This window comes from Salmo salar, chromosome 20 (genome assembly GCF_965601325.2).
Source record: "Salmo salar chromosome 20, fSalSal1, whole genome shotgun sequence".
In the NCBI taxonomy this organism is placed as follows: Eukaryota; Metazoa; Chordata; class Actinopteri; order Salmoniformes; family Salmonidae; genus Salmo; species Salmo salar.
This window is the reverse complement of record NC_138310.1, coordinates 37926413-37948238: the sequence shown is the minus strand read 5'-3', so window position 1 is coordinate 37948238 and position 21826 is coordinate 37926413. Positions and strand designations below refer to the sequence as shown.

General features: G+C 46.2%; 1 protein-coding gene across 1 annotated transcript in view; it reads left to right on the top strand.

Annotated features, from left to right (window-relative positions):
- Window positions 1-2469: 2469 nt before the first annotated feature.
- The window catches only part of LOC106562823 (zinc finger SWIM domain-containing protein 6), a 125330-nt gene continuing 105973 nt past the window's right edge, over window positions 2470-21826 (top strand). The window contains exon 1 of the mRNA XM_082966410.1: window positions 2470-3030. Coding sequence (XP_082822536.1) covers window positions 2604-3030 — 427 coding nt within the window. The 5' untranslated portion in view covers window positions 2470-2603. The remainder of the gene's footprint in view (window positions 3031-21826) is intronic.

Below are 21826 nucleotides of genomic sequence, written 5' to 3'. Positions count from 1 at the left end.
ATATTTCAGTTTGTGAGTGTGTGATATGGGGGTTGGAGACATGTTTATTTCGACATTATAAGGAAAAACTTTTATAAACAATGGCAACACTACCATGCTAAGGCTGTCTGTTGGAAAACCATATTAGTGTCCGACTTCCGATGGTCACAGATGCACCTCCCCTGACTTCACTCCTCAACTTTAGTCTACAGTCGGTTGCTTTAGCCTTACCACTCAAACTCGGCCATTTCCTAGTGTGACATGGTAGGAACTATAGTTTTGGTACATGTTTTCCAGGAGACCCTAATTAGTGGTGAACAGGTAGAAATGTATAAAACAACCCCTAGAGCTTTTCAGGTGGGTTTTGTGGCTTTATTCTGAATGTCTTGTTTTACAAGCAGTGTTGAGGAAGCTACGGTAGTTTACCACACTAATAATTACTTTACACTGAATGAAGTTAAGCTACACAAAAGCTACCCTTAAGGTAAATATAATTTACTTAAGTAAAGTTACTTTGAAAAAGTAGTGCACTGTCTCCAAATGACTTTCTGAAAAATGATCATACGTAAATCTGAAATGTCAATGACTACAAATTGCATGAACATATCATTTTGCGGTTATATATTAACATAATGTGTAAATTAGCATATTAAACACAACTAAATTTCAAATGAGAATTAGGCAGATGTAATGCGAAAGGAAATGATTGCCAACTTCACCCATATTTTATTTTTGGGAAAAAAGTAGTTTGTAGTTCCAGTAGTTAGGTACACCGTTAAATGGCAAAAACATTTATTAACTACTGAAAACACTACCTAGATTTGAATTTAGTTAAACTACCACCAAGATACTGGAAAATGTAGTTAACTTACTGGTGGAACTACATGTAGTTCATTACTCCCCAACACTGGTTACAAGTGTGTTTCTTTGAAGGCAACCATTTTGGGACCATGCTGTTTTGACAAGTGTTTGGGGTAGGCCAATGGTGGAAAGTGCTCAAAATGCAGGCCTATGTAACTTAATCTGCAACAGTGTTTGTTTATTTGAGTTTAAACCATAGAAGGCAGTGTTAAATGTAATCCGAATCGATGGTCTAAAGTTTGTCACCAGTTTTCTGATTTAATGAGAAAATAAAAAAGTTGAATAACACAACAAAGGAGAATCAGGCTGTCTGAACTTCCTGTGTGGAAGTACTGAAACCAAATCGGGGTTGGTCACACCTGCAGTTCAAAGGCTTCTGCACACAGGGGGAGGAGAGGGGGTTAGCCTGAAACGCATGCGGGACAACCAGACAGGCAAATGTACATACCAAGCAGAGGGCTTGCTTTTAGTTGGGATTAATAATGCTCATTATTAGACGGCAAGGTTTTTCTTTCCTGTTCAGTGACTGAGTCCATGAGTTTCCATGTCTTTTTGTGATGGAAAATGTGTAAAATAGAAAATAAAATAAAAATCACAGCATGCAAGAGACCATAGGTTTGTACTAGATCAAATTATGATTTGCCTACTTGGAATGTGAACCTTTCTGGGCCTAAGCTTTATTGCCTTTACAAATGATATGAAATGGTTCTGTAAGAGGAAGACATTAACAGAATATTCCTTATTTAATCAGTAATATAACATTTAGTTTATTCAGTCATGTTGGTGCTTGAGCTGTGAGATGGATGAGAAGGCTGCTATGAACTGGATAAATGTGTATTGTTCCATTTCTAAACCAGCCTATTGTTTCTACATAGAATAACATGCTATCAGCCTATACCAAAGTCTAGGCCTATAGGCTAGTTATAACGTTATTCTATTCACAAACCCTTTATGAATATGGGCATACATAAAAAGGTACCCCAGTTAACTTACAACACAGGAAAAGAAAATGAAGGCACTTTTGTCAAACGTGTGTGAGTCCTTGATGAGCTAGAATGCAATGTTGGAATTTATTCTTGGTATTCATTCGACAGAAAGAGGGAGAGAGAGGCCATTGTTAATTGAATAAGGCCCGTATTGATAAAATGATTAGAGAATGGACGAGCCGTCCATATCCTTACGTTCCTCCCACGCCCTCTCCCTCACTGACAGTTGAGCCCTCTGAACTTGCTAAGAAAGCAACCCAGTCACTCGTGATGTTATTGAGAGGAGAGAGCCTACGGTTGTAGATGTCTTCTTCAATACTAAAAATGCGGCTTCAACTCTTGCCCCTTTTACCCCTGTGGGTAACGATAAGACCCGCCTTTAAACTCAAACACTAACAAACTTCACAGTATTTGAGTATTTTCGCCCCCCCCCCCCCACCCCCCCCACCCCACCCACCACCACACACAGGGGCCCCGCCTTCTCGCTCCGGAATGGCTTCACAAAGGATTTGCCGACGTTTGGGAATTCCGCCTATAGCTCCTTTTTTTTACCACCACTTGTGCGCTGGAATCGGCCCAGGATGACCAAGGATCCCACCCATCTCGGTTAATTTGACAACACAAAGGACTTCGCCGAACCCAAAAGAAACCGCCTACTATTCCAAATAAGGGTCGTCTCTCCATGTACGGCAAACAATCGGCCGGAGTGTCCTTTTCTCTTCCGTATCTCGTTTATATGATCGGGGAGACTGTGCTGCAAGTTACAGCGGTGCAATCATGGCGGAGCGAGTCCAGCAGCCCCCGGCTAAGCGGCTCTGCTGCAGGCCCGGCTTCAACCCGGCATGCAGGCAGGGGCAGCGGGCTGGAGGAGTACTGTGTGGCGGTCCGGGGTCCGCTCCAGGGGGATCGGGAAAAACACACAACCCCGAATCGCTACTAGACATAGCGGCGCGGAGAGTCGCTGAGAAGTGGCCCTTCCAAAGGGTGGAGGAACGGTTCGAACGTATTCCAGAACCCGTCCAGAGAAGGATCGTGTACTGGTCCTTTCCGAGGAGCGAAAAGGAGATCTGCATGTATTCGTCGTTCAACGCCGGAGGAGAGGAGAGTGGAACTAGCGGGGAAAACAATGAAGAGACCCAGCTGCCTTTCCTACGGGGTGTCACTCTGCTGGAGGGCGGCTGGGTGGACAACGTACTGCAAGTCGGTGAGTATCTATCGCTCGGCTACTGGGAAATATGATGCTGGCCGGGGAATAACAGTTAGCTAACCCACGTTGGTATGTCTGTCATATGGGAGAGAGAATTGACATTCTCTACCCGCATTCATTCCATGCTATTCTGTAATTTCCAGTGAAGGGGGGTGTAAGAGTAACAAACAGTTTCCCCCTTGTTTTTGCCCAGTGCGCATATAAAATTGCCCTGAACCGTTCCCATTTGAACGCTTAGCACTTTGTTCTTATTTTCCTGATCGTTTGTGTCTTTTCAGCTTTCTGTCCACCTCCAATGGGTAACCAAACAAAAGCCCCTGTATCTTTTCACCACTAGATAAATGGAACATATTTAGAAAGGTTGGGAGGGACAGCGATTTAAAGCCACAGCGCTTCTATTTTGTTTGCCAAACACCTTTTGTGAGATTTAAGTTTTTTTCCCTGCTGCTTTTCAGCATTCGTGGGAGATTTTTCCAAGCACGAGAAAATGAGTAGGCTATGAGATGGCACGAGCTAGTGTAGGCTATGCCATTGCCAATATCGCACAGTCATGCGTCCTATTCCATAATGCATTATTTGTGGGATATCGAGTCTAAATAGACACAGGCATTTAGCCTGCTGTGGCCTCCCTTTACCAGAGCCATAATATTCCTGCATTCATCAGTGCGATAGGCTCAGCTGTCACTCTGCCTCCCCACCCTTGGAAACGCTTCAGCATTTTAATTTCATTATCCTCCCCAGTTCATCTGAATTCTAATGCAATCTACAAACATGATTATATATGCAGGATCTTTCCCCGTCCCTCCTCCCCTGGTTCTCTCCCTTCAGAAGGATCTGTAGTTCTCCAGCTCTTTGGGTCTTGGATCATGTGTTGTGCACAACAGTATCCCTCCACCAGCTCCTAGCTGTTTACCAGATTCCTCAGCATTAGTGCTTATTTGTGTGCTGCCTGCCATGTTGCCATGTTAGCAAATGAGTGTTGGTTCAGATTTGGTGAGGTGTGTGTAAAAGAGGGAGATGGATGGAAAGAGGAGTTTGTGTGTTGTCTGTCTCATTCTGCATGCTAGCAGGGAGAGGGAGGATGACAGGTGAACCCACAGCAGGAGGAGGGCCTGTTGTGCTGATTGCAATTTTCGCCCCAGAATTTCTGCTGGTAAAATAAAGTGATAAATAAAAGATGCAATCTTCTCCCAGGGGATAGGCTGCCACAGGAGGAACGGCTTAAAAGCAGGGCGACATGGGAGGGAGGGGGCTGTGCACCGCTTGAGGATTTGTCCAAAATATATATATATATATGTGTGTGTGTGTGTGTGTGTGTGTGTGTGTGTGTGTGTGTGTGTGTGTGTGTGTGTGTGTGTGTGTGTGTGTGTGTGTGTATACTATTGGGGTGTCGATGAAAGACAGTACATGAACAGAGCGAGAAGGCAGAGGTTGTTGTGTGTAAAAGCTAATATAGTTGAATGAGTCTGTACTCTCCCCCTCTCCCTGGTGAACAGCTATAAAACGCTCCATATTTACTCCCCTAAGGCCAACTACCAGCCCCCTGATCTCCTGATTATTTATCTGTTTCTCAAAGACATTAATCACCTCCCTGTACATCAATGCTGAGTTTGAAGAATAGACCAGGGGGAGGGATGGGGGATGCAGTATAAGGAGAGAATGGGTAGAAGAGATGGAAAGATAGTGGGGAGAGATGCAAAAGATGGAGAGAGAGAGTGAGCCCCAGGACAGCAACACAATTAGACCCAACCAAATCATGAGAAAACAAAAATGCTATATGGCAGAATACCATCATTTAAGGAAAGCTTTGACTATGTACAGACTCAGTAACTATTTGCACATCGTTACAACACTCTCTCTCTCTCTATATATATATCTATCTATCTATCCATAATATATCTATCTATCCATAATATGACATATTATTCCTGCATTCATCAGTGCAATAAGATCAGCTGTCACTCTGCCCAAACCCCCCCCCCAAACACACACAAACAACCATTGATTGATTGATTGGAGGCCACTTGTGTCAATTACAGAATATTTCCTAGGAATTCCTACCTGCAGCAACACTAGTGGACAATGCTGGAAAATCGGTAAAAGCACAGTGCCTCAAAGTGCCCCAAAACTCCTGGCCCTAATTATGAGCTATGGAGTGGATTATTTCATCATGTTGCAGTTATCTGAAAGTAGTTGACTCCATGCTTTTGCTGTGTGCACGTGTGTGCCTCCTAGTAAACCATGTCTTAAGCATTTATCTGCCGATAATGAGTGTGCAAGCAGTAGTGCCATCAGTTTGTATTTCATCCCACTTTAGGCCTTCATATCGACTTCATATCGCCTATAAATCACTTTTATTTATCAGCAGCAGTGAGCTGAACGTTGGGTACTATGTCATGGGCACAGCATGGTGTAAATCGCTCCAGAGAGAAAGATGGAGGAAGGGGGAAAAAGGAGAGGGAGAGGACTAGCCTCATTAGCAGGTGAAAAAACAACAATGACCTCTTAATAGTTGCTTAATAGTTCAGAAGAGTTTCTGCTTTAATTATGACGACATTTATGTGACATTTTTGTTAGGTTAGCAGAGTTCGGCTAGGTTTAGGGTTACTACTCACGTGCATGAGAGGACGAGAATTGGCGTACGTGTTCGTGGGTTTAAATGTCTCTGCCTGTGACTAAGACAGTGTCATTGAACGTGTGTATTGAGAACACATACAACCTCACTTCTCTGCTTCAGTTCTTCAGCAAAAGCCACCTTTTCAGGGGCCTGCTTTGACATTTCAGGCATTGTCAAATGAAAACCTTTTATCCATCACATGCTTAGTCTACATGTGTTGTTTACGAACAGTGAAAGGTTTACTTACTGGCCTTTCCCAGGAATGCAGAGAGAAAGAGAAATGGAGGAAATAATAGAAAAGTAACAACACATGATAGTAAAAGTAATTACATACACAATGAGTAACGATAACTTGGCTATATGGAAGACGTACCATGTTCAGGGGTAGGAAATTGAGGTAGATACCGTGCCTTCAGAAAGTATTCAGATCCCTTGACTTTTTCCACATTTTGTAAGGTTACAGCCTTATTCAAAAATTGATTAAATTGTTTTTGTTTTTCCTCACCCATCTACACACAATGCACATAATGGCAAAGTGAAAACATGTTTTAGAAAATAAATAAATAAAATACAAAATATCTAATTTTCGTAAGTATTCACACTCCTGAGTCGATACATGTTAGAATCACCTTTGGCAGCGATGACAGCTCTGAGTCTATCTGGGTAAGTCTCTTAAGATCTTTGCACAAATATTTAATTCAAAACTGTGACTCTGCCACGCTGGAACATTCACCATCTTCTTGGTAAGCAACTCCAGTGTAGATTTGGCCTTGTGTTTTAAGGTATTGTCCTGCTGAAAGGTGAATTAATCTCCCAGTGTCTGGTGAAAAGCAGACTGAACCAGATTTTCCTCTAGGATTTTGCTTGTGCTTAGTCCAGTTACTTTTTTTTATCCTGAAAAACTCCTGAATCCTTAACAAGTACAAGCATACCCACAACATGACGCTATTTTAACATAACACAGCTATTTTTAGGTCTCTCCAGAGATGTTTGATCAGGTTCAAGTCCAGGCTCTGGCTGGGCCACTCAAGGACATGGAGACTTGTCCCAAAGCCACTCCTGCATTGTCTTGGCTGTGTGCTTAGGGTCATTGTCCAGTTGGAAGGTGAACCTTCGCCCCAGTCTGAGGTCCTAACCTGCTCCAGAGCGCTTTTCATCAAGGATCTCTCTGTACTTTGCTCGGTTCATCTTTCCCTCGATCTTGACTTGTTACCCAGTCCCTGATGCTGAAAAACAGCCCCACAGCATGATGCTGCCACCACCATGCTTCACCGTAGGGATGGTGCCAGGTTTCCTCCACATGTGACGCTTGGCATTCAGGTCAAAGAGTTCAATCTTGGTTTCATCAGACCAGATAATCTTGTTTCTCATGGTCAGAGTCTTTTAGGTGCATTTTGGCAAACTCCAAGCGGGCTGTCATGTGGCTTTTACTGAGGAGTGGCTTCCATCTGGTTACTCCACCATAAAGGCCTGATTGGTGGAATGCTGCAGAGATGGTTGTCCTTCTGGAAGGTTCTCCCATCTCCACAGAGGAACTCTGGAGCTTGGTAAGAGTGACCATCGGGCTCTTGTTCACCTCCCTGACCAAGGCCATTCTCCCCGATTGCTCAGTTTAGCCAGGTGACCTGCTCTAGGAAGGGTCTTGGTGGTTCCAAACTTCTTCCAATTTAAGAATGATGGAGGCCACTGTGTTCTTGGGGACGGTCAATGTGGGGACTGTCGTCGATGCACTTATTAATGAAGCTGGTGACTGATGTGGTGTACTCCTCAATGCCATCGAATGAATCCCGGAACATATTCCAGTCTGTGTTAGCGAAACAGTCCTGTAGCTTATCATCTGCTTCATTGGACCAATTCCGTATTGGGTGCATCACTGGTACTTCCTGTTAGAGTTTCTGCTTGTAAGCAGGAATGAGGAGGACAGAGTTTTGGTCAGATTTGCCAAGTGGAGGGCAAGGGAAAGCTTTGTATGCATTTCTGGGTGTGGAGTGAAGGTGACCGAGAGTTAACTTAAAAAAAACAACACTGCCTCTTAATTTGCCAGGTGCTGGTATAAATGAGGTATGACATTTCAGTTTTCCTGCATTAAAATCACCGGCCGCTAGGAGTGCCGCCTCTGGATGAGCATATTCCTGTTTTCTTCTGGCCCTTTACAGCTCCTTCAGTGCGGTCTTAGTGTCAGCATGGGTTTGTGGTGATAAATAGACTGCTATGAAAAATCTAGATAAACTCTCTCTGTAAATTGTATGGTCTACAGATTATCATGAGGTATTCTAACTCAGGCGAGCAGAACCTCGAGACTTCCTAAATATTCGAGATTGCACACCAGCTGTTAACGAAGACACACACCTCCCCCCTTGAGCTTACCCAACGCCGCTGTTCTGTCCTGCCAATGCATAGAAAAAACAACTAGATGTAGGTTATATTGTCCTCGTCCTTGTTCAGCCACAACTCCGAGAAACATAGGATATTACAGTTCTTCAGGTCCTGTTGATAAGATAGAGCTCCTCCAGTTTATTCTCCATTGATTGAATGAAAGGTATTTAGTTCACAGAAGTGCATGATTTATGATCTGGAACTTAAATCTTGCATGACCATGTTGTCTTTGAGTCTCTCTGTGGCTCCATTTGGGCTCTAAGCAAGCAGAAAGCTCTAGGCCTCTACACTCTCCTGTTGTAGAGGAGCCTTTATTTCCTTATGGTTGACTCCATTATTTGATCAGGTTATCTGAGCACAGTTTCTTTTAAAACAACCACTGGACCTAAGGGTTGTTTAGATGCATCTCTTTCATGGCCACTTCTTAAAGTATGCTAACTGTTCAGTGAAATATTCTGTTAACTCATACCCAAATAATGTTGTTGACTCATCCTATACTCATATTTGTGGCCAAATCATAAATTGGAGACAACCCACAAACCCACAAACCCCCACCTCAAACTTGTATCTGATGCCATCTTGCTGAGGAGGACCAGGCCAGTCAGCGGTCTACTCGCATGAATATTTTTAATGACCGTTGTACGCCAACACCATTCTGTTAAGGTACGCCAACACCATTCCAACACAGAAAAGCTGCTTTTTAACGTATTTAATAAAAAAGAATTGGAAGGAAAATCATTTCACTCATATTGTAATTAGAGGTCATATTTCATTGACATCTGGAAATGCTGGACAGCAACTTTAAAGGACACTTGGAAGGCATTTAGACATTGCTGCTCTATTTTACTGTGTGAAAAAGAAAATAAAGTGAAGCACGTAACCTTTCAGACATACAGTAGTCCTACTCGGTGTTCTTTTTACCTTAACCCAGTAACCTGGTTAGCTTGTTGTGATTTAATTGGGCCCTGAGACTCCCTTTTCCCCTTGCCATGTGACCGACTCTGGGATCCTATCGTCATGGAAACATGGCCGGGCCTGGGCTAGTGTAAACAACTGTCTTTCCAAATGGAACCGGAGCACCAGAGACGGAAGAGGAAGCGAGACACCACACTCGTTACCCCCCCCCCCCCCCCCCCTTTTCTTTTTTCTGGTTCAATAATCGTAAGTGAACTAAGTAGACCAGACCCAGATGCTATAGCATTGTTGTCTATGGGATACACACACAGTTAAGTAGAGCTGAACGCACCATTTTTTTTCATTAGTTCACTCAGGCCGTTTACCATCTTCATTTATCCATCATCTTTAGGAGCACGATCAAAGGGTAAGGAGTGTTTTAGGGAAAACCGGTATCCTACCACTCACCTTCATTGGTATGGCTGACTGGATAGAAGATGGGCTTCGTTTCAGCTGCTTTGTCATGGAAACACATTAACCGAGGTGGGAGCTTAAAGATAGGCAGAGGATACACAAAGGGTGTAGCCTAGTTTTGAAGAAGCTCAGGGATACTTCAGCTGTATTCCAGCTTCCAGTTCCCAGCTCATATTCCCCTCCCCAACTTCCAGTAAAATGTATGCACACATGACTGTAAATCGCTATGGATAAAAGCGTCTGCTAAATGGCTATTATTATTTATTATTATTATTATTGTTATTATTTCTTTCCAGCCCTCAGCCCCTGTTCCCCTCCCCACCTTCCAGTCCTCAGCTGCTGTTCCCCTCTCCACCTTCCATGTTCCAGCCCTCAGCTCCTCACCCTATAGCCCCAGGCCCAACTATTATGCATCTTCCAGACCCAGCCTTAACCTCCAGTCTCCAGCCCCCTTCTCCTGTTCCCAGCCCCCTTCTCCAGTCCCCTTCTCCAGTCTCCAGCCCCCTTCTCCAGTTCCAGTTTCCAGCCCTTCTCCAGCCTCAGTCTTCAGCCCCAGCCTGTGGTGTTTTCCTGTCTCCAGTCCTGGCCCGTGGCTGGGTTGTGTCATGACTCTTTCCAAGAATCCTGTCTTTACCAGAATGGCACTCATATGCTCTCCTCTCAAACCAGAGGAGAGAGGGAGGGAACAAAGAGAAAGGAGAGATGGCTATTGCGCCAATGACAAGACCCCATTAAATGTTATCCATTTCATTACTTTTATTACCAGTCCTCTTTTCTTTCGATTTGGCAATAATAACAGCAGAGGAATGCCAAGCTCAGCATTCAGCGCTATCTTTTTCTTGATAATTAATTCCTCTTTGCACCAATGTGCTGCTGCTGAAATAAGCACTAAGCTCTCCAAGCCAATGCTGACTGGGAGGAAGGTTATCCAGTCGTGTGTGCGCGCGCAGCGTGTGTGATCATTATGACCATAGAACAGTGCTTCTCTGTTGTGTGGTCAACATCTGGTTCTTCCCTAACACACCCAGAAGCTGAAGAGCTTTGAATCAGCCCAAAGGCTGCATCTGAAAGGTGTGGATGTGTGTGTGTGCGCATGAGAGTCATCTGTATTTTCAGCTCCACAGCACCTGATAAACTGGTCTCTGTCCCCATACTGCCTGGATCCTGTTTGTGTGTGTGCGTGTTCGGGCCCCCACCCGTGCCTCAGTCTGTAAGCCTGGAGTGAAGTGGTTGATGGTTATCCTACCTGCTGTCGTTACTGATTTGAGAACAAACATCTCTATCTGCCCAAAAACAAACATGGTGAGCGACCACCGGGGCCACTGGAGGGCTGGGTGGTGTGAAGGTTGCTTCCTGTCCCTATCTTAACCACAACTGGTTTGGGTTGTTTACGGCTCAACAGTTACTGTTGTGTTTGGAAAATTAAATGCAAATCTGAAATAATTTGGTATGTTGTTAAAGGTAGGCAAAATTGTAGATATGGCCGTGTGTGTATGTGTGTGTGTGTGTTTCAGCCTGGGTACAGTCTAGGCATTCTAAAGATGAGGGTGGATGGCATTCCTGTAATCCTTTTGTACTCATCCTATCTTGTTTCCATTCACACACACACACTTCTCTCATAGCCTTGGGGCGCCAGGCAAGTTATTCTTATTTATTTTTTTTGGCACCTTTTTTTGTTTGGCCCCTCAGAATGAACAGTTTACCTGGCGATGACCCCTCACACACACTCCTCAAGGGGTGGAAGTATTCACTCACTCTCCTCCTCCACGGAGCTGGCCTCAGTCTGACCTCATTACTTGACCCCTCGTGGACTAGGTCAAAGGTCAGACTGTCCCCAGCTGTGTCATTCCACTCCAGGTACTGCCCACAGTCACATGACTGTTTTCTAATAAACACATCCTAACTGGCGGAAGAGCTGTTAATAGAAGCTCATGTCTTCCAGTTTCCTCCGGTAAGCATGTTAATAGAAGCTCATATTTTTATCCATTTACATTTGAGTCATTTAGGAGATGCACATATCATAGTTATAGTAAATACATTTTCCTCAAAGTAGAGATTGCAAAGTCAGAGCTAGATACCCTCCTGTAATGTTAATAGAAGCTCATATCTTATTTACGCTCATCCATCTAGAATGGAAATACACTGTAGGCCTTTCTACTTCCTGTGTCCGTGAGGCTCCCACAGGAAACTCTGCTCTAGTACCATGATCCAGACCTGACCTGGGGCTCTATGCTCTCTGAACCACACCATTCCTATCCAAAGCAACATTCAGTGGTGGGAAGTGGGGGACACCAATGGCCATATTAGTTACAGGCTACCATTTGGAGTGCTGGATTAGCATAATTGATGCATGTATCTAGATGTGGGCTGTCTCTCTGATGTGGCCCATTCTGGCCTGCATGTTCCCCTAAGCAGCAGAACCCAGTCAGGCCCTCCTCCCAGCCTCAGCAGGGCTCTGTACTGAGACACGTGTAATCCAGGGAGTGATGGGTAATGGCCTTCTCTCTGACTTACAGTCAGAGTCTATTGGACTGGATGGATGGCAGACACGCCTATAAAAAGAAAGCAAAGAGAGAGAGAGAGGGGAGGGAGGGAGGGAGGGAGCAGTCAATCGATAGAGTAGGGACATGTCTCCTAATAAAGATTTATTCCTTTTTTCATTCCCTCCATTCGCCCTGGCCGGGAGGGGGAGGAGAGAATGTGATTACCAGCTTGGTTTTCCCAGGGTGCCCCTGGTGTGTGCACTTTGTGGTTAACGTGTCTCTGTGTATTGTATGTGTCTGCCGGTGTGTGTTGCGTTTGCATGTGTGCGTCTCTCTCCAGTGAATATGGAGGATAAAAGCATTCTCCATAGTCCTACAGGAAGCAGCAGTAGCAGCAGCTGTGTCTGTCCCCTGTTTGTGTCAGCTAATATTTAGTTCATCTCTGGTCTGGGACCTGCGGGATCGAGCGGAGCTCTTCGTCCACCATCCATCTCCCAATGATCTATATTCCACACTCTCCCTCCACCATCAACCCCCACATAGAGAGAGGGGGAGAGAAGAGGACCAGGGGAGCGATGGGGAGAGGGGCTGGGAGACGAGGGGTTTATTTGTGGAGGAAGGGGGGTGGAAAGGAAAGGGGATAGAGAGAGAGAGGGATGCAGTGGGAGGAGAGTTGGAGAGGTGGAGGGGTAAGTTTGTGAAGGGGAGGAGGGGTTAGTTTGTGAAGGAGAAGGAAGAGGGTCTGTGTGCACCCTCTGCATATGCCAATCAAGGGGGGGGGGGATGTGCCCTTCCCTCATGCACTATTTCCCTCACTAAAGCCTCTTATCTCATTGTTATGCAGTGTGTAGTTATGACTGTCCACCTGCAGCAGCTCAAAACTGCTGACTCAATTGAACACATAGACAAATGCTTTTATCACAGAGTGACTTGCTCATCTGAATGGATATATAATAGCCTGGAAAGTGATTTTCTCCCAGCAGCAGCTTGTCCTGTGGCAACCTCACCCACTCTCCCTCGTCTTCAAATCTCATCTCAACACTTTTCTAGAAACAAGGCCGGTATACGTGCTGCTCTGCCTTAATTACACACCCTTTCAACTCTCTCTCTCCACCTGCTAGGGAGCTCAGTGTGCCATGACTACAGGCCTAATGAATAGCTTTACTGCTGCAGAGCCACAACTGGTAGGGAGGTAGAGAATACAGCAGGGAGGAAGGGTTGGATGGAGGGAGAGGCTTGTTGAGTGGGAGGGAAGGAAGAGGAGTGAAAGAGGAAGAGTTGTCGCAAACACAGTGAACCTTAACCACCCACTCTGTCAGTCAGTCTCTGTCTTTTCTCTCTCTCTCACAGGCCTCTAATGGGTTTTCCACTGTCCCGCTTCCAAACCTCTCTTTTTCTCTCTCTTTCTCTCTCCCCTCTGCCTATCACCTCTTTCCATCCTCTCTCCTTCCCCTCTCTCTCCATCCCCCCCCTCTCCTTCCAGCAGCTGGCCAGTAGAACAGCTGACTAAATCTGGAGCTTGGGGCCCCTGGCCCTGGTTCTGCCCCAGCCTCCTCTCGTTCCCAGCCTCCTCTCGTTCCCAGCCCCCTCCCTCCTCTCCTGGCCCCTTGCCTTGGCTCCAGCCCTATTCCTGCCTCAGCTGAGCGTTTGGCTCTTTAGCTCTGGTTCTCTCTGGCCCCCACTTTCACCCCTCAACCACACGCTAGCTCCCCCACACACACATGCATGGTGCACGTACTCATGCAGGTATATGATCATTTCCATGTAAAAGGACCAATGAGCACCAACGTGAGGTTCGTAGGTGCATGTCAAACTGGGTGTCAAATGAAAGATACAAATAAATAAAATAAGACATATTTAAAAAAAAATTTCCATCCTGAAAAATTGGAATGAACAAAGGCTTTCATTTCTTGTCAAACAGATGGAAAATGGGTCTTAGCTATTAGAAATACATCAGAACACAAAAAGGCAAGACCCCTGCCAACAAATATCAACACTTTTATTTCATTGTGGAGAAAATATTTGCCTTCTATACGTTTTTAGGAAACATTTCCCAAAACCCATATCTTGAAGATATTTTCAGAGTTCTCTCCTTCATGAGGACGGAGGTAATGAAAGTTCACAGAAGTAACAAGTAAAGGTAGACCTATTAATTATAGTAGGGGTCGCAAACAGGCGGTGTTTTTAGTAATGTGTTTTTAGTAATAATTTATATACACCACACACACACACACACACACACACACACACACCACACACACACACACACACACACACGTGTTTTTAGTAATAATTTATATACACACACACACGTTTTCACAACAGTTTTTTTTTTTCATCATATGTGATCGTGTCTCAATGTAATCAAGCTATGAAATGATTGTTATTTTCAAATACAATCTATTGTTGGCCTTTACTTCATTTTTAGGGGGTTCAATTTGCAGTGTACAAATGATTAGAATTATGTTCCACCATCTGCTCTGACATAAATCAGCCCTTGGCTGAATGTAGTTGCCTGCACCTGATTTTTAATTTTTTTTTTTTTATTAATTATTGATTAAAACTCAATATTCTGTTACCAAATTGGTAACAACATTTTTTTTAAATTGGTAACTGAATTTCTGCAATTGACTTCGCTACAATGGGAAATCATAGTATTCACTAACAGTTGGGTCTCCTGCTACTGTCCTCCCTTCCACTAACATACTGTTATGTTCAGTACTACTGTCCTCCCTTCTACTAACATACTGTTATGTTCAGTACTACTGTCCTCCCTTCTACTGACATACTGTTATGTTCAGTACTACTGTCCTCCCTTCCACTGACATACTGTTATGTTCAGTACTACTGTCCTCCCTTCTACTGACATACTGTTATGTTCAGTACTACTGTCCTCCCTTCTACTAACATACTGTTATGTTCAGTACTACTGTCCTCCCTTCTACTAACATACTGTTATGTTCAGTACTACTGTCCTCCCTTCTACTAACATACTGTTATGTTCAGTACTACTGTCCTCCCTTCTACTAACATACTGTTATGTTCAGTACTACTGTCCTCCCTTCTACTAACATACTGTTATGTTCAGTACTACTGTCCTCCCTTCTACTAACATACTGTTATGTTCAGTACTACTGTCCTCCCTTCTACTGACATACTGTTATGTTCAGTACTACTGTCCTCCCTTCTACTAACATACTGTTATGTTCAGTACTACTGTCCTCCCTTCTACTGACATACTGTTATGTTCAGTACTACTGTCCTCCCTTCTACTGACATACTGTTATGTTCAGTACTACTGTCCTCCCTTCTACTGACATACTGTTATGTTCAGTACTACTGTCCTCCCTTCTACTGACATACTGTTATGTTCAGTACTACTGTCCTCCCTTCTACTAACATACTGTTATGTTCAGTACTACTGTCCTCCCTTCTACTAACATACTGTTTACTTTCTCCTTCTGTCGTCTGGACAACCCCTCCCTTTCTTCTCTCTTTCCAATGAATGTCACCCAGCTCTTACTGACACCGGACGTCCATAAATGTTTGGTCAGTCTGCAGGCGTCGGGACCGGCCTTCATTTGGCCCAATGATTGGTTCAGAAGTTTGGATAGCACATTTCATTACAGTAGAGTCTAGTCAGCACAATTGTGTTATTGTGGAATTGCCCACACACACACAAACACACACACACACACTACCTCTCCCTGGCCCTTGCGTTGCCCCTGCCATAGCCCAGCCCGGTCTCTCTCTAGCTGGCTGCTATCTCTAGCCCTGGCTCAACTACAGCCTCCAGGTGCCTGGCTCCCAGACCCTGTCCTGCTCCAGCCCTATAGAGCAGGGGTTCCCAATCTTTTTCACTCAGGCCCACCTTCCAGCATTGGCGAACATCTCACACCCCACGTCTATTTCGATGGGCACAAGCACTGTTCATGACACAAGCTGTTCACAGCCCTCTTGTTGGTGGAGAGAATTTAGCAGGTTTAAAGCTTATTTCCCGCAATTCTACACATTTTGTCATGGGGCGCAGAGAACATTTTGCAGTTTTAAAGCTCATTTTCTTGCAATTCTGTACTTGACTCAAGTATTACAACAAAATGTATATGCTAAAAAACCTATCAAAATGTTTTTTGCTGGGCCAGTTGATCTGGACAATTCTGACAAGTTATAGATAGCTCTCTAGGGTATGCAATGGCTCACATGAGGAAAACTGATCATGCACTTCCTAATTTTGAAATTGCATGTTGTACATTCTACTATTCCAACTTTCAAGGTTAAGTGAAAGCTGGACTGAGTTCCTTAATAAAACTAAAAGGGCCCCTACAGAGGCCTATCTCCATAACACCATGTTGGTGTACTGTAGCGTACAGGTCCGAAATAACACCTCTCGCTCTAGTGTCTAGTGGGCTGTTTCTCTAGTCTAAACCCCTGACTGACTCATATGGGATGGTTTGGCGTTACTGATGGACAGTTAGCTTCACCCAAAGCCACTCTGGTCTTCCTACCTATTTTACAAGTCTCTTTTCCCCCTGTCTCAGTAAGAGCAGGTAGCAGTCACCTGTCTGCATGGTGGTAGTGTGTTTGGGCTTAGTCCCAGAGTGTGTTCTTTTTTCACCCACTGACTGTTGAGTTAACATTGAGGGAGGGAGGCTCAATTGGAAGGTTGGGGCCGGGATTCGATCCCGGTTCAAGTCATACCGAAGACTCAAAAAACGGGGGACGTGATGCCTCTGCTTGGCACTCAACATGAAGGAGATGGATTGGGGGTAAGACCCAGACTAGCATCCTGTCCAGGGTGTGCACTTGTACAAGCTGCCTCACACAGCCCTATGGGCTCTTGTGGCTGGGACTTACTAGAGAAGCAAGGTTGGACCCAGATTGATTGCGTTCTGTAATTGTCACTTAGCTGTATGAACAACATGGTAAATCATGCTTTATGGGCTCAGTTCTGCCTCTCAACACCATAACTAATATAGACAACCGTCCCCCCACCCTGACCCTACACACACAGCCTGTTCTGCCTGTCTCCCCCCACCCTGACCCTACACACACAGCCTGTTCTGCCTGTCTCCCCCCACCCTGACCCTACACACACAGCCTGTTCTGCCTGTCTCCCCCCACTCTGACCCTACACACACAGCCTGTTCTGCCTGTCTCCCCCCACCCTGACCCTACACACACACAGCCTGTTCTGCCTGTCTCCCCCCACCCTGACCCTACACACACACAGCCTGTTCTGCCTGTCTCCCCCCACCCTGACCCTACACACACACACACAGCCTGTTCTGCCTGTCTCCCCCCACCCTGACCCTACACACACACACAGCCTGTTCTGCCTGTCTCCCCCCACCCTGACCCTACACACACACACACAGCCTGTTCTGCCTGTCTCCCCCCACCCTGACCCTACACACACACACAGCCTGTTCTGCCTGTCTCCCCCCACCCTGACCCTACACACACACACACACAGCCTGTTCTGCCTGTCTCCCCCCACCCTGACCCTACACACACACACACACACACACACACAGCCTGTTCTGCCTGTCTCCCCCCACCCTGACCCTACACACACACACACACACAGCCTGTTCTGCCTGTCTCCCCCCACCCTGACCCTACACACACACACAGCCTGTTCTGCCTGTCTCCCCCCACCCTGACCCTACACACACACACACAGCCTGTTCTGCCTGTCTCCCCCCACCCTGACCCTACACACACACACACAGCCTGTTCTGCCTGTCTCCCCCCACCCTGACCCTACACACACACACACAGCCTGTTCTGCCTGTCTCCCCCCACCCTGACCCTACACACACACACACAGCCTGTTCTGCCTGTCTCCCCCCACCCTGACCCTACACACAGCCTGTTCTGCCTGTCTCCCACCACCCTGACCCTACACACAGCCTGTTCTGCCTGTCTCCCCCCACCCTGACCCTACACACACAGCCTGTTCTGCCTGTCTCCCCCCACCCTGACCCTACACACACAGCCTGTTCTGCCTGTCTCCCCCCACCCTGACCCTACACACACAGCCTGTTCTGCCTGTCTCCCCCCACCCTGACCCTACACACACAGCCTGTTCTGCCTGTCTCCCCCCCACCCTGACCCTACACACAGCCTGTTCTGCCTGTCTCCCACCACCCTGACCTTACACACAGCCAGGTGGGTGCTGCTATGGTGACCTAGCAAATACTTATAGATGACCTGGAGCCAGTGGGTTTGGTGACGAATATGAAGCGAGGGCCAGCCAACGAGAGCATACAGGTCGCAGTGGTGGGTAGTATATGGGGCTTTGGTGACAAAACGGATGGCACTGTGATAGGATGCAGTCTATTTGCTGAGTAGAGTGTTGGAGGCTATTTTGTAAATGACATCGCCGAAGTCAAGGATCGGTAGGATGGTCAGTTTTACGAGGGTATTTTTGGCAGCATGAGTGAAGGATGCTTTGTTGCGAAATAGGAAGCTGATTCTAGATTTAATGTTGGATTGGAGATGCTTAATATGAGTCTGGAAGGAGAGTTTACAGTCTAACCAGACACCTAGGTATTTGTAGTTGTCCACATATTCTAAGTCAGAACCATCTAGAGTAGTGATGGTAGACGGGCGGGCGTGGGCAGCGATCGGTTGAAGAGCATGCATTTAGTTTTACTTGCATTTAAGAGCAGTTGGAGGCCACGGAAGGAGAATTGTATGGCATTGAAGCTCGCCTGGAAGTTTGTAAACACAGTGTCTAAAGAAGGGCCAGAAGTATACAGAATGGTGTTGTCTGCGTAGAGGTGGATCAGAGAATCACCAGCAGCAAGAGCGACATCATTGAGAGAAGAGAGTCGGCCCGAGAATTGAACCCTGTGGCACCCCCATAGACTGCCAGAGGTCCGGACAACAGGCTTTGACACACTGAAATCTATCTGAGAAGTAGTTGGTGAACCAGGCGAAGTAATCATTTGAGAAACCAAGGCTGTTGAGTCTGCCGATAAGAATGCGGTGATTGACAGAGTCGAAAGCCTTGGCCAGGTCGATGAATACGGCTGCACAGTATTGTCTTTTATCGATGGTGGTTATGATATTGTTTAGGACCTTGCGCGTGGCTGAGGTGCCCCCATGACCAGCTCGGAAACCAGATTGCATAGCGGAGAAGGTACGGTGTGATTCAATGGTCGGTGATCTGTTTGTTAACTTGGCTTTTGAAGACTTTAGAAAGGCAGGGCAGGATGGATATAGCTCTGTAACAGTTTTGGTCTCGAGTGTCTCCCCCTTTGAAGAGGGAGATGACCGCAGCAGCTTTCCAATCTTTGGGGATGTCAGAAGATACGAAAGAGGTTGAACATGCTACTAATAGGGGTTGCAACAATTTCGGTGGATAATTTTAGAGAGGGTCCAGATTGTCTAGCCCATTGTGGGGTTGTGTAGCGTGGGGTTGTGTAGCGTGGGGTTGTGTAGCGTGGGGTTGTGTAGCGTGGGGTTGTGTAGCGTGGGGTTGTGTAGCGTGTGTAGTATATGGTTGTGTAACGTGGGGTTGTGTAGCGTGTGTAGTATATGGTTGTGTAGCGTGTGGTTGTGTAGCGTGTGTAGTATATGGTTGTGTGGTTGTGTAGCGTGGGGTTGTGTAGCGTGTGTAGTAGATGGTTGTTTAGTGTGTGGTTGTGTAGCGTGGGGTTGTGTAGCATATGGTTGTGTAGTGTGGGTTTGTGTAGTGTGTGGTTGTGTGGGGTTGTGTAGCGTGTGTAGCATGTGGTTGTGTAGCGTGGAGTTGGGTAGCATGGTGTTGTGTAGGGTGTTGTGTGGTGTTGTGTAGTATATGGTTGTGTGTTATATGGTTGTGTTGTGTAGCGTGTGGTTGTGTAGCGTGGGGTTGTGTAGCGTGTGTAGCGTGGGGTTGTGTAGCATATGGTTGTGTAGTGTGGGTTTGTGTAGTGTGTGGTTGTGTGGGGTTGTGTAGCGTGTGTAGCATGTGGTTGTGTAGCGTGGAGTTGGGTAGCATGGTGTTGTGTAGGGTGTTGTGTAGCGTGGGGTTGTGTGGTGTTGTGTAGTATATGGTTGTGTGTTATATGGTTGTGTTGTGTAGCGTGTGGTTGTGTAGCGTGGGGTTGTGTAGCGTGTGTAGTATATGGTTGTGTAGTGTGGGGTTGTGTAGTGTGTGGTTGTGTAGCGTGGGGTTGTGTAGCGTGTGTAGTATGTGGTTGTGTAGTATATGGTTGTGTAGTGTGGAGTTGGGTAGCATGGGGTTGTGTAGCGTGGAGTTGGGTAGCATGGCGTGGGGTTGTGTAGTGTGTGGTTGTGTAGCGTGTGTAGTATGTGGTTGTGTAGCATGGGGTTGTGTAGTATATGGTTGTGTAGTGTGGAGTTGGGTAGCATGGGGTTGTGTAGCGTGGAGTTGGGTAGCATGGGGTTGTGTAGGGTGTTGTGTAGCGTGGGGTTGTGTGGTGTTGTGTAGTATATGGTTGTGTGTTATATGGTTGTGTTGTGTAGCGTGTGGTTGTGTAGCGTGGGGTTGTGTAGCGTGTGTAGTATATGGTTGTGTAGTGTGTGGTTGTGTAGCGTGGGGTTGTGTAGTGTGTGTAGTATGTGGTTGTGTAGCGTGGGGTTGTGTAGTATATGGTTGTGTAGTGTGGAGTTGGGTAGCATGGGGTTGTGTAGCGTGGATTTCGGTGGCGTGGTGTTGTGTGGTTGTGTAGCGTGGGGTTGTGTAGCGTGTGTGTAGTATGTGGTTGTGTAGCGTATGGTTGTGTAGTGTGGAGTTGGGTAGCATGGGGTTGTGTAGCGTGGAGTTGGGTAGCATGGTGTGGGGTTGTGTAGTGTGGTTGTGTAGCGTGGGGTTGTGTAGCGTGTGTGGTATGTGGTTGTGTAGCGTGGGGTTGTGTAGTATATGGTTGTGTAGTGTGGAGTTGGGTAGCATGGGGTTGTGTAGCGTGGAGTTGGGTAGCATGGGGTTGTGTAGGGTGTTGTGTAGCGTGGGGTTGTGTGGTGTTGTGTAGTATATGGTTGTGTGTTATATGGTTGTGTTGTGTAGCGTGTGGTTGTGTAGCGTGGGGTTGTGTAGCGTGTGTAGTATATGGTTGTGTAGTGTGTGGTTGTGTAGCGTGGGGTTGTGTAGTGTGTGTAGTATGTGGTTGTGTAGCGTGGGGTTGTGTAGTATATGGTTGTGTAGTGTGGAGTTGGGTAGCATGGGGTTGTGTAGCGTGGAGTTGGGTGGCGTGGGGTTGTGTGGTTGTGTAGCGTGGGGTTGTGTAGCGTGTGTGTAGTATGTGGTTGTGTAGCGTATGGTTGTGTAGTGTGGAGTTGGGTAGCATGGGGTTGTGTAGCGTGGAGTTGGGTAGCATGGTGTGGGGTTGTGTAGTGTGTGGTTGTGTAGCGTGGGGTTGTGTAGCGTGTGTGGTATGTGGTTGTGTAGCGTGGGGTTGTGTAGTATATGGTTGTGTAGTGTGGAGTTGGGTAGCATGGGGTTGTGTAGCGTGGAGTTGGGTAGCATGGGGTTGTGTAGGGTGTTGTGTAGCGTGGGGTTGTGTGGTGTTGTGTAGTATATGGTTGTGTGTTATATGGTTGTGTTGTGTAGCGTGTGGTTGTGCAGTATATGGTTGTGTAGCGTGGGGTTGTGTAGCGTGGGGTTGTGTATAGTGTGTAGTATATGGTTGTGTAACGTGGGGTTGTGTTGTGTAGCGTGTGTAGTATATGGTTGTGTAGCGTGGGGATGTGTAGTATATGGTTGTGTAGTGTGGGGTTGGGTAGCATGGGGTTGTGTAGCGTGGAGTTGTGTAGTATATGGTTGTGTAGCGTGGAATTGGGTAGCATGGGGTTGTGTAGGGTGTTGTGTAGGGTGTTGTGTAGCGTGGGGTTGTGTGTTATATGGTTGTGTTGTTTAGCGTGTGGTTGTGTAGTATATGGTTGTGTAGCGTGTGTAGCATGTGGTTGTTCAGTAAATGGTTATGTAGCGTGTGGTTGT